Source organism: Schistocerca serialis, chromosome 2, assembly GCF_023864345.2.
Source record: "Schistocerca serialis cubense isolate TAMUIC-IGC-003099 chromosome 2, iqSchSeri2.2, whole genome shotgun sequence".
Classification (NCBI taxonomy): domain Eukaryota; kingdom Metazoa; phylum Arthropoda; class Insecta; order Orthoptera; family Acrididae; genus Schistocerca; species Schistocerca serialis.
The window spans coordinates 309,873,023-309,885,756 of NC_064639.1; the positions used below are offsets into that span (position 1 = coordinate 309,873,023).

Consider the following 12,734-nt stretch of genomic DNA (forward strand, 5'->3'; position numbering starts at 1 on the left):
GTGCGTTTGTTACCCACATTGTGGTAAAAGAACTATAAGCGTATAGCACATTAAATTCCACACATCTGCGTGGAGGAAGCAACATTTGATGGCGTTCTTAATAACAGTATCTTGTAACCATGGCATTTATGGGCACAACTATCTCAGAAGTGAGGTACGCATTCCGAAAAATTATGCTGTGGAATTTGCTTTATTCTGTTTAGTGTTTCTATGTGGTCATGCAAAGACAGAAGATAAAATAAACAGCAAAATACAGAAACAGACGACACACAACCAGGAAACATGCACACAGACAGATACAACACAACACACAATAATCCAGTAGACCGTAATCAAAAAATGGCACATAGTGACACACAGCACCAGTCACAACTAGGGTGGACAACATAATGAAGAGACAAGGGTGCAACATACTGTACCATACCGAACTAATACTGTGATACAGATCAGACTTGGTAGACAAACCACTTACAATAATAAACATGGCCAGCATGGTATCTGCAAATTAATTTGTAATTACAGGAAATCGATTCATAGCTGCGGATGCGGGAATCCTCCAACTGTAGAATGTAACGATGACACCGAAAATTTATTCTGGAGCGGGATTCGACACCAGATTTTCCCGCTTGTCGCGAGCGGTCGCCTTAACCATTCCGGCTATCCATGCGCGCTTCACGGCCAGGCTCAAATTTCATTGTATATGTGTCATTAACCTGCACTCGAACACTTACTGTAATTCTCGTACAGGGGAGGCATTCAATGGAAAGTCGTTAGCCTGGTATCGGCGGATAAATACTGTATTGCAGTGCCTGTGTTTGTAAAAAGTATGATAGAATGGCATGCATGCAGTATCGTAATTTTTCATGTCTATCAGTTTGTGTATGTGGGACAAACACGTAGGAATTTTAGAACTAGGTATACAGTGTACCTTAGAGCATTAAAAAGTAATAGCCCCCCAATCAGCCCCTGATCATCTAATAGCACAGACGCAAAGAACATATAAAATGATTGAGAAATTCATAAGGCTAGTAACAGCTTGTACCATAAATTATCACATCCAAAAATGAGGAAAGAAAGTACTAAACGAATATACAACTGTTTACGTAACACCTTCCCCACACTGCCTATGGTTACCCAAATTTGAATATGATGTGAAAATGAAGTGACTTATAGATTGTAACATGTTAAAAAAATACTTACTGGTAATTAATCAGTTCCCGATAAGGGCTTCTTTTCCTGAGGGCGATAGCCGTCTGAATATTTATGTGCTCCTGAGTGCTTACTGTAGGACATTTTGCAAGCCTCTTGTATCCTCTGTAGATAACTTCTGTTATCATTGCTGCATTTTTATGCGAGCTGCATAGTCTATCAAACAATTCCTTGTTGCGTACTGGAATCTTTTCTTTCTCGACGTGCTTCTCGTATACCGACGAGAGAACTGCGTCACTAGCATTCTGTATTGAAATAAATTAAAGAATCTTATCATCGGAAGTAGAACTCAAAAATTTAACTCATAGTTTCAGAAAATATTGGTGTCACTATTGGTCTCTCTCAAATGGTTCATATGGCTCTAAGCACTATAGGACTTAACATCTGAGGTCATCAGTCCCCTAGACTTAGAACTACTTAAAACTAATTGACCTAAGGACATCACACATATCCATGCCTGAGGCGGGATTCGAACCCGCGACCGTAGGAGCCGCGTGACTCCGGACTGAAGCGCCTAGAACCGCTCGGACACCGCGGCCGGCCACTGATCTCTATACCAACAAATTGGTCTTTCATAGGCCTGACAAAGATAGCAATAATAAAAGGCATGCCCAGTCGAAAAGAAGTCCTCCGCTGTAGTGGCATTCTGTGTAATCCCAGTCAATGAATGTGTCGACACACTGCGTGTATGGTATTGGAGGTGCACAAGCAGCGTTAACAACTTCAAAGAAATATGTTCATTTCCGGAGAATTGTTTCGGCAGTTCCTTGCATGATGGATTTCCCCCTGACCCTTGCCACCCCCCCCCCCCCCCCCCGCCCTCCGCCATGACCACAAACGACGATCATCTAATTTCTTTGCAGAATCCAACATGCTCCACAAATCTTAAAAAAAATGGAAGAGGTGTACTGAGAACAAGGCGGGACGTGTAAATATCAAGGGTATGCCATACCTTGCGCTGGCACAGGCTGTCACCACCAGTGCCATGATTTCAGTTGTGGAGGAATTCATACGGACGAATCGCTAGATTACCACACGTGGTATAGCTGTTAACTGTCCATAAGCAAAGGATCTCTGTATCACATAAACCACGAGATGCTTCATTATCACAAAGGTAGTGCACAGTGGGAAACCAAGAATCTTTCGGAAAATCAGAAGACGGCGAGAGTGGGTGTTTGACTGACCCATGTGCTGAGATACGCGGAGCCAGGGATGGATTTCATTACTCAGATTGTGGCATGTCATAAAATACTATGTCGCCACTTCAACTCTACCTCCAAATGAATCTACATGGGGTGCCACATCCCGCCTCCTTTTGTACAAGAAATGGCCACTCTGCTCCAAAGGCTGGAAAAATAAAGCTCAGTTTCTTTTTCGACGAATAAGGGGTGCAAAAGGTAATGCCGATCACTGAAACACATTGTCGAGGCTGAAATAGGCTATCATGAAGATAGGACATCACGAATAAGCGCAGGGAAAACTCTCGAATGCAGCACAACGCTAGACCACTTGTGACCAAGAATGACCTCGAGCTCCTTCAGAAATTTCGATGGGTGGTCTTGGAACATCCTCCTTACAGCCCCCAAATATCCCTGTTTGACTCACAAATTTTCAGCACCATTAAACGATCTCTGTGACGTCAGAGGTCCACCTGTGACCAGGAAGTGCATGACACCAATGAAAACTGGATCTGTCAGCAACCCAGGAGTTTCTACACTAAAGCCATCTACTCTCTTCCTACGCTGTGAGATCGGTGTATCAGTGTCAATGACAATTACTGATAGCTGAATTATTTCACATGAACTGTAGTTATAACACTCTTATTAACAGTTTTTACATATAACTGTAACCTTCTTTTCGTTTGGGCACATCTTTTATTCTACAACAAATAACACACTTAGTTGTACGTATACCACTGACTATAACAAGGGAGATACACATATCACTGTAAAGGGTAACTTAATTCCAGTTTAAGTCTTTTGACTGGTTTAATACCATATACCATGTCTTTAGAACTTGTGCTAATCTCTTCTTATCTGTATGTTATCTACAGAAAGTAACTTAGATAGCACATTCTGTATGATTTTAATCTATGTTTTCCCCTCCACTCCCCTAGCGAGGGTAAAAGCATTCAGATTTTAGAAAATCAGTGGACATTAAAGCAGAAAATGAAGAGATGATATGCAATATTCAGTCTGCTGGAGAGGAGGTCAGGTATAAGGGCTGTCTGTTGTGGGGAGTAAGCATTGGGAGTGATATTAGCATATGGCACCTCAGGAGAAGAAGCGGATTGCTCGAACAAGTACCAATATATTTAACGTCTGACAGGTGATCGAATAGCTCACACATTGTAATTGAGTTTGTGTAAAACCTAATAATATTTTCTTTTCGGCTTATATTATCCAAATTTAAAGGTTTGTTCTAATTTGGTATTTGGTTTTAAAGGCTTACTTTAATGTAAGCAGTAATGCCCAACATATTTGCTGTTAGCATTGAATGAGTGTATGGGACAGAAAACAATGTGGATTAGAAAGATATCGTGTGATGAAAGATAAAATAATTTAGACCCTGCTGCAGAAGATAACCTCATTTTGGGGACGTGTTTTAGGGACCTGGACATCATGACCGGTAGTTTTTACTAGTATTTTGAAATGTAATAACTCAAAAACTATAATAGATACTGGAATGAAACCAAATAATTAGTATATTGTACCTCCATGTGAAGAAAATTTAAATACTGTAGAATACATATTGCACTGAATATTCGTTTTTATCTTATGCGTTAAGTTACACGTAATTTTTATTTTATGTACACTGTACTTCCAGGCTATTTCTAACAAAAGGCAAAATAAATTTTGTTCTTTTAATTATTAACTTGCTGAAACAGTAAACCATGAATATTGAGCAATCTGTTGTTCTATGCATTTTTCAAAAAATTTTTTTCATTTAATAACTGAAAAACATGTGACATGCTCCAGCTTAAAATAATTAATACATTGTTTAATAACATGATTCGCTGTGCAAGCAAGAGCTATAATATTATGTCCATTTTCTTCACATCTATTATACATGCACCGTGAACAGATTCATATGGGTGGGGGCCTTGCTGTGGATGCACACCAACATAGTAACCCAAAATTCCTTTTCTCATCTTACTGACGTTTTCGCTGTTTCTCCTGATGGCTAGATCATAATATTTTGTGAGGTTTCCTATTTCTGATTTAGCGAATCTGCCTTGTCCACCAACTGCTTCGCCATCAGAGAGATTTTTCCTGTCATGTCCTTACAGAGTTTCCTAAGACTTGTCCCCATTCTCTTCTTCATGTGTCCTATACATTCCATTTCCTTAATTTCAGTTTCACCATACAGTTTAGCAACAACTCTATTGAAGTCTTTAGTATCACCATCACCAAGATAGTGAATGTATCACACATCACTTATAGCAACTGAACTACTAAAAATAAGGCTGCAACCCTGAATTCCTTACCACCACTGAAATCTTCAAAGTTTTTGTCACGTTTGTGTTCATTTACCTTATTGGCACAACTTTTGCCATTTTTTGTCGAACATTCATGGTCCAGCATCTTACCTGTATTTACGGAGGTAGCTGTGATGACTCCTTTCAGTTACGTGTGGCTTCGCTTCTGCCAGGAGCAGTGCAATGCAGCAACAATATCAGCAGACTGACAAATGTCTATAGTTTCTTTCGCTATTATTTGCACAGATGCTTCACTGAGTTCTGTTATGGCGTTATGCAAACTTTTATAATACCTCTCACATTAAGCAGTTGGCAGTGGGAGATTCATCATAGCGCAGAATACCTGGACTGCTTTCCTTCCATTCCCAATACACCTCATGGCATAAGCTAGGCGAATATTCACTTCATTACATATTGTGCGTGTTTTAGGAGATGTCATTGTACATTTCGCTACTTCACACACTTGACATTCCACGACTTTTTTACTGGATAGGCCTTTTCTCTTACTTAACCTACGTCTTCACTGAATCTCAAGGCTATTTCACTGTTACAGTATTTACATTTAGCAACAGATGAAATCAATTCTGATAGCTTGAAAGGGTACAGTACCGCCCGACATTGAAAATAGGTACGACATACTTCATTATTTTTGTCAGAACAACACATTTTTTTGTAAAATAACTCAATTTCAATTAATACAGCGAAGCCGGATACCAGTGTTGGAAAGAATGACAATTTATTTATTTAATTGATCACATGTGCACTCCCATCAAATAAATCCCTACATCCAGTTTGGTGAGATCTGTGATATGAATGAATGTATGGTCGTTTGCTAACCGCAGATAGTGAATGTGAATATATGATCATCTTTGAGACGATCCTTTGGCCACCTTTGGTGGGACCAAAGAGATGAAATTTACCTGAGCTTTGAGTGCCTGAAATGTGGCTGACCAATACGGTAGCAAGGTGCTCCCCCACTTCAGCAGAGGTGCGAGAGGACCTGAAGAACGGCCATGTTTCAGCACTCTGCCGCTGGATCTTGTGTTGTTAAGACCTGTCTTAGGTGTGCTCCGTAAAGACAAAAGAGTGGAGACATGGTATGCATGTGGAATATTTAAGAGTAGTTTGAAATAATAATTTCTCTATTTCAGGAACTTTTGTGGGGAGAATTAAATGTCAGTCAGGTAATATTAATGGGATCATAGTAATCTTCGGAAGTGACCAATGGTCACAATTAAACCACGTGTAGCAATAAGTTGAAATACTTCCGTGTGCTTAAGTTAAGCTGAATTACTAGCGTGTGTACAATAAGTTGAAATATTTACGAAATAGCGTGTGTACCATAAGTTGAAATATTTAAGCAATGGCGTGTGCAGGACTAGAAATTAGAGATGAGTACTTCCACGTGGTGAGTACTGTGTGAGTCTCAATCTGTGTATGAGACAAAGGATAAAGAGAAGCACTCGTCCATGGTATCAGTTGAGGACTCATGTGTGTGATGAATATGTTCTTAATATTACTTTGCGAGATATGTCTCCGTGTGACGTTTGATTCAAACTATAATACTCTGAGAGAGAAACAAGGTAAGTCAGCCGTCTATCCAGCAACGTCACTTGGCTTGCATTGCACAGAAAGACGTGCATATATCTCCAGAGTTCATAGTAGGAAAGTACAATTACGTAGTGGGGCAGTGTCGTGTGAAACTGGGATAAATATTAATTGAAGTGGGAAAGCTGAAAGTGATAATGTTGTGACTAATCCCTGTGTTGTATTCCATGTTGTAGTGTGGTGTATGTCATGTAATTTGGGTATGTGTGGTTTGCATGGGAGAGTAGCTAGGTAGTTGCAGAGGTAGTGGGTTGTGCATGTTCCTTTTGTACCGCTCGGTCTGGAGGAAAGTTTCGTGATGATGATTGTGAGAGTCAAAGTGTGAGATATAATAAAAGATCCACCATCCTATCCAGAAAGTGCACTGTAGCGTTAAATAATTACGAGACCATAAGGTAGAGAATCACCAATGTAAAGCCATGCCCACTGGGCGGAATTTCTCATGTGTTATTGTTGTAGGTTATAGAATTTATGTGTTTAGGTTATAGAATTTATCGGAATAAATAAGATAGTGAAAAGAAAAAGATTGGTGGCCTTTTCCTTCGAATTGTATGTTGTCATGATATCCAGAATTTATAAGGTGTGCGCCACTCATATTCAGTGCGATGGCCACGTGTTGACAAAAGCCGTTAAATAAAAAAGAAAGAAAATTTGGTATTGCCAGTGCGTAGTGAACAGTCGGAGTTCTGTAAATTACTGATAGTCAGATGCGTGTTTCCGTTGCGTATTATTCATATAGGAGGATAACTTGTAACTTAATTGTGAGTACTAGAGTTCATGTTACTCGATAAATAAGAATGAATCCACTCGCTTGGCAGACCACTCATCTTGCAGGCCTGACTGCTTGATGCCACAGTATGAGCAAGGCATGTGGGTGCCTCTCAAGCTTGCTATTACTAAATTACCATAAAATGTACGACTACAATTAGATTTCTTCGTTTTGGAACCTAACGATGAAAAATGGTTGAAATACACAGTCACAAAAAGTTGAAACCCAAGTAATCTACTTGAGTCGACAGAAAGATCGATTACAATAAATCTGTTTGGAACATTCACATTTTACTCTTTGATGTGTTATATGTATGATAGTTTATGTTTTCTCCTTGATCTTCGTTATGTACATCGCTGAATAAATGGTCTCAAAAAATGTGTGTTCCTGGCAATATGGTGTATTGGGTATTTGATTAAAAGGTTAACTTTATAATCTCACAGAGGACTAATTAGAGTCAATATCTAATAGGAGAGATTAGTGAACTTTCCATACCGAAGAAATAATCTGATAAATCAAGGTTACATAATTTTCGCGTGTGTTCAACGTGTTGATATCGTATTTCTTTTATTTTTATTTTTATATTTTTTTTATTTTTTTTACAGAGAAACTTTCAAGATTTATTTGTTTAACTATCTGAACGTATTCAAGATTGCTTTGGGTGGACAGTCACTGTTTAATTTTGAAAAGTTGACCGGTATGGCAAACTACAGCAACTGGAAATTCACGATGGAAATGTACCTGAAACATGAGGGACAATGGGACACAATTGCTAGCACTGACGAAGATGAGAAGAATGTACAGAAAGCATGATCGAAATTAAGTTTATCTGTAAATTCATCTGTGTATCCAAAACTTCGTGGAGCAAAGACTGCTAAAAAAGCATGGCAAAATTTACAATCTGCATTTGAAGATAAGAGTTTATCTAGTTATATTAACCTGTTACAACGCTTAATGTATGTACGATTGGCTTCTGAGAAAAATATGGAGGCGTATTTGTCGAAAATTATGTCACTTGCTCAACAAATTCGAAGCATTGCTAAGAAAATGGACGATGATTTCGTAGCTGCAATTATGCTAAGTGGACTTCCAGCAGATTTCTATCCCTTGATTATGGAAATTGAGAATTCGGGTGTCAAGATTACTAGTGATTTAATAAGTCAGCGATTAATTCAAGAATCGACGAAACGTCAGTTTGCATCCACAAATGAGACCATAGATTCGGCGCTGGCAGCTAGTAAGCAGGACACCAACACCAGAAGACGAATATCCAACGTGATGTGCGAAATATTAAGCCTTTTAAGTGTTATAAATGTCAGAAACCTGGTCACAAGGCGAATGAGTGTAGAACAAAGAAGAAACCAAATAAATGTTCAAATTCTGCGGTTGCAGTGAGAACTGAAAACGAAACTGTGTTATTGGTTCTAACTGCATCTTCGCATCATAGTGATGGCTGATATGTGGATTTCGGGTGTTCACGACATATGATGAATCAAAGAGACTCGTTCAACACTTTCCAATCGACCACAGTTGCTAAAGTGACACTAGCAGATAATAGCAATCTTCAGGCTTCCAGAATGAGATTTTCACTCTGCAGAGGAGTGTGCGCTGATATGAAACTTCCTGGCAGATTAAAACTGTATGACGGACCGAGACTCGAACTCGGGACCTTTGCCTTTTGCAGGCAAGTGCTCTACCTACTGAGCTACCCAAGCACGACTGACGCCCCGTCCTCACAGCTTTACTTCTGGCAGTATCTCGTCTCCTACCTTCCAAACTTTACAGAAGCTCTCCTGCGATCATGCAGAACTAGCACTCCTGAAAGAAAGGATATTGCGGAGACATGGCTTAGCCACAGCCTGGGGGATGTTTCCAGAATGAGATTTTCACTCTGCAGCGGAGTGTGCGCTGATATGAAACTTCCTGGAAGATTAAAACTGTGTGCAGGAGAGCTTCTGTAAAGTTTGGAAGGTAGGAGACGAGATACAGGCAGAAGTAAAGCTGTGAGGACGGGGTGTGAGTCCTGCTTGGGTAGCTCAGTCGGTAGAGCACTTGCCCGCGAAAGGCAAAGGTCCCGAGTTCGAGTCTCGGTCCGGCACACAGTTTTAATCCGCTAGGAAGTTTCTTAATTTTCAGGCTACTGGAGAAGGCGATGTTCATCTTCGAGTTACTTGTGACGACAAGAATAAACAGATAACTGCTAATGATGGTGCGTATGTTCCAAGCCTTGCCTACAACCTACTGTCGGTTAGTCAGATGACAAGACGTGGATTGTGTATATTGTTTGACAATGTGCCGTGCGGTGTATGCAATAAAAGTGATGTAATTGTTTCTGGAACACCAGTTGCAACTGCAACTCAAGTAAATGGTATGTATCGATTACATGAAGTGCATCATTACGCAAATGTTGTAGAAATTGACAGTTATGAATTTTGGCATCGAAGATTGGGACATTTGAATCGTGTAAGCATGCATTTATTAAAAGAAAAAATTGCTGATGGACTGAACTGGACGAACTTCACTTTAGATCCGTGTATTCCCTGCATAAATTGTAAACAGTCTCGACAACCTTTTCCTAAAACATCAAGTAGAAGAGCAAAAGTTCTACTTGACATTGTGCGTTCTGATGTTTGTGTACCAATGAGCTTGGCTTCGTGAGCAGGCTCACGATATCTTCTCACTTTTACGGATGATCTGTCAAGAAAATATTTTGGTTGTATGCTAAAATCAACAACAGAAGTCTGTGACACATTCATCGAATTCAAAGCACGAGTAGAAAATGAAACTGGTCGAAAAATCAAAATACTTCGAACAGACAGTGGAAAAGAGTTCGTCTATCGGCCCATGAAGTTATTTTTAAAGACTAATGGAATTCAACATGAAACAACAACTCCTTACTCGCCAGAACAGAATGGTGTTGCAGATCGCTTAAATCGGACAATCACTGAAAAAGCAAGATCAATGTTAACAGATGCAGGTCTAAGTAGAACATTTTGGCTGAAGCTGTAAACACAGATATTTATTTGAAGAATTGATCTTCAACAAAAGCTGTTAAGAATGTCACTCCTGAGGAATTGCGGAGTGGTATTTGTACATATACCAAAAGAAAAAAGGACTAAATTACAAGACAAATCTAAGGAACTTATCTTTGTTGGATATTGCGATGATTCTAAAGCATATCGTCTGATTGATGCAAATTCACCAAAGACGATTGTGAAAGCCCGTGATGTGCAATTCATCGAAAACTCAAAGTGCACTTGTGGATCTAAAGCATATCGCCTGATTGATCCAAATTCACCAAAGACGATTGTGAAAGCCCGTGATGTGCAATTCATCGAAAACTCAAAGTGCACTTGTAGAAACAGTATTCCAAACAGTAATCGTATGGACAGTCGTCAACTAGCGCCAGCACCTAACATCATTGAAGAGGCAACTGAACTGACACAACCTGCTGAAGTTGACAGAAATGCAGTTTATCTTGAATTAGCACAAAGTGACGCCGAGAAAACAGTAAATAGCAACGTACATAGTCATACGGAAGTTGCGCAGCCAGAAATGCAACCAGAATTAAGAAAATCATCACGTGAAAGAAAACTAAAGACTAAATATTTTGAAAAGCACGGCAGATTTCCTTTCCCATCCTTCCCTAACCCGAGCTTGCGCTCCGTCTCTAATGACCTCGTTGTCGACGAGACGTTAAACACTAACCTCCTCCTCCTCCTCCTAAATATTTTAATGGTGATTTTGCTTGTCTTGCTTGCATTTCTGAAGAAAATTCGTGTGAAGAAACAATGAATTGAGATGACTGTGAAAAATGGAAGGAAGCCTTAGATATTGAATATAAATCTTTACTTGAAAATGAAACATGGATTTTGGCTGATTTACCACCAGGTAGGAAGGTAATTAATTAGAAATGGGTGTTCAAGGTGAAAGAAACGTCAAATGGTGAAATTGAACGTTATAAGGCTCGTTTTGTAGCGAAAGGTTATTCCCAAATACCAGGAATAGACTTTGATGAAACGTTCTCGCCTGTTGTTCGTCATTCTTCACCTCGCATCCTGTTAGCTTTATCAGCTGAATTTGATATTGACATTGAACACATGGATGTTCAAACTGCATTCCTATATGGTGATCTCGATGAAGGAGTTTACATTCGTCAACGTGAAGGCTACGTGAAGAAGGGGGAGGAGATGGAGGTTTGTAAGCTGAAGAAGGCAATTTATGGTCTAAAACAGATGTCACGCGACTGGAATACGAAATTAGATGTGACATTACATAAAATGAACCTAAAGAAGTCAGAATATGATTCTTGAATTTACTTAAGAATTGAGAAACAAAACAAACTCATTATAGCCGTTTATGTAGACGACTTGATCATTTTCTCTAATAGAAATAATAGGTGGAAGAAAGAATTGAAGAAAGGATTAATGAATCAATTTAAGATGAGAGAGCTTGGTGAATTTAGTTGGTGTCTTGGCACGAGAATAAAACGAAACAGGAAACAAGGGACGATTAGTATTGATCAAAGCAAATATGCAGCAAAAATATTCAGGAAATTTGGTATGGAAGATTGTAGTCCGGTTGCATATCCATTTGAACCAGGTTCAAAGCTGCAAAAATGTGAAAATAAATTGACAGATGAGGAAAACCTTGTGTTACATCGCATTCCTTATCAGCAAGCCGTAGCATCACTACTGTATTTAGCTCAAAGCACAAGACCGGACATTGCATATGCTGTGGGGGTTCTAAGCAGATTCAATTCTAATTATAGGAAAATCCACTGGGAAGCGGTCAAACGAATTATGCGATACATTAAAGGCACAGTCAATGTAGGACTAACTTTCCGAAAAAGTGGAACGACTGAAATTGAAGGTTTCTGTGGTGCCGATTATGCATCAGACCTTCATCAGCGGCTATCAACGGCCGGCTATATCTTCAAGTTAGCTGGGACAGCAGTTTCCTGGACTTCAAACCGACAAAAAACCGTCGCTCTATCAACTACAGAAGCTCAGTATATGGCTCAATCGGCAGCAGCGCTAGAAGCGGTATATCTTCAAGGATTGCTTCGTGAATTGTGAATTGTGTTTTACGCATAGTGAAAAACCAGTAAGTGCATGCTGTGACAATAGAGGTGCCATTGCACTGAGTCACAGTGGTTTGCATCACGCTCGAACAAAACACATTGACGTGAGGCACCACTATATTCGTGAATTAATTAAAACAGGAAAATTCAGTGTGAAACCTGTAAATACCGATAAGCAGCAAGCTGATTTTTTGACAAAGGCGCTGCCTAAAGGTAAACATCAGTGGTGCTGTCAAGCTGTGGGACTTTCAGAGTTCACGAATTGACATTTCGAGAACTTGTAGGGGTGTTGGGAACATTCATATTTTACTCTTTGATGTGATATATGTATGATAGTTTGTTTTCTCCTTGATCTTCGTTATGTACATCGCTGAATAAAGGGTCCCTAAAAATGTGTGTTCCTGGGAATGTGGTGTATTGTGTATTTGATTAAAAGGTCAACTTTATAATCTCACAGAGGACTAATGAGAGTCAATATCTAATAAAATCACTGTTCATAGTACAATCGACATGTTCTTTAAGGATATTAAACAAACGAGTTGCTATGGAAACAGCGGCGCCAAAAGTGAATAACTGAACATTGTAGG

At 39.5% G+C, this 12,734-nt stretch overlaps 1 protein-coding gene across 1 annotated transcript in view; it reads right to left on the minus strand.

Moving 5' to 3' along the window:
• Positions 1-1,196: 1,196 nt before the first annotated feature.
• Positions 1,197-12,734, minus strand: part of LOC126455935 (glutamate receptor ionotropic, kainate glr-3-like) — a 69,593-nt gene continuing 58,055 nt past the window's right edge. Inside the window, exon 7 of the mRNA XM_050091694.1 lies at positions 1,197-1,454. Coding sequence (XP_049947651.1) covers positions 1,197-1,454 — 258 coding nt within the window. The remainder of the gene's footprint in view (positions 1,455-12,734) is intronic.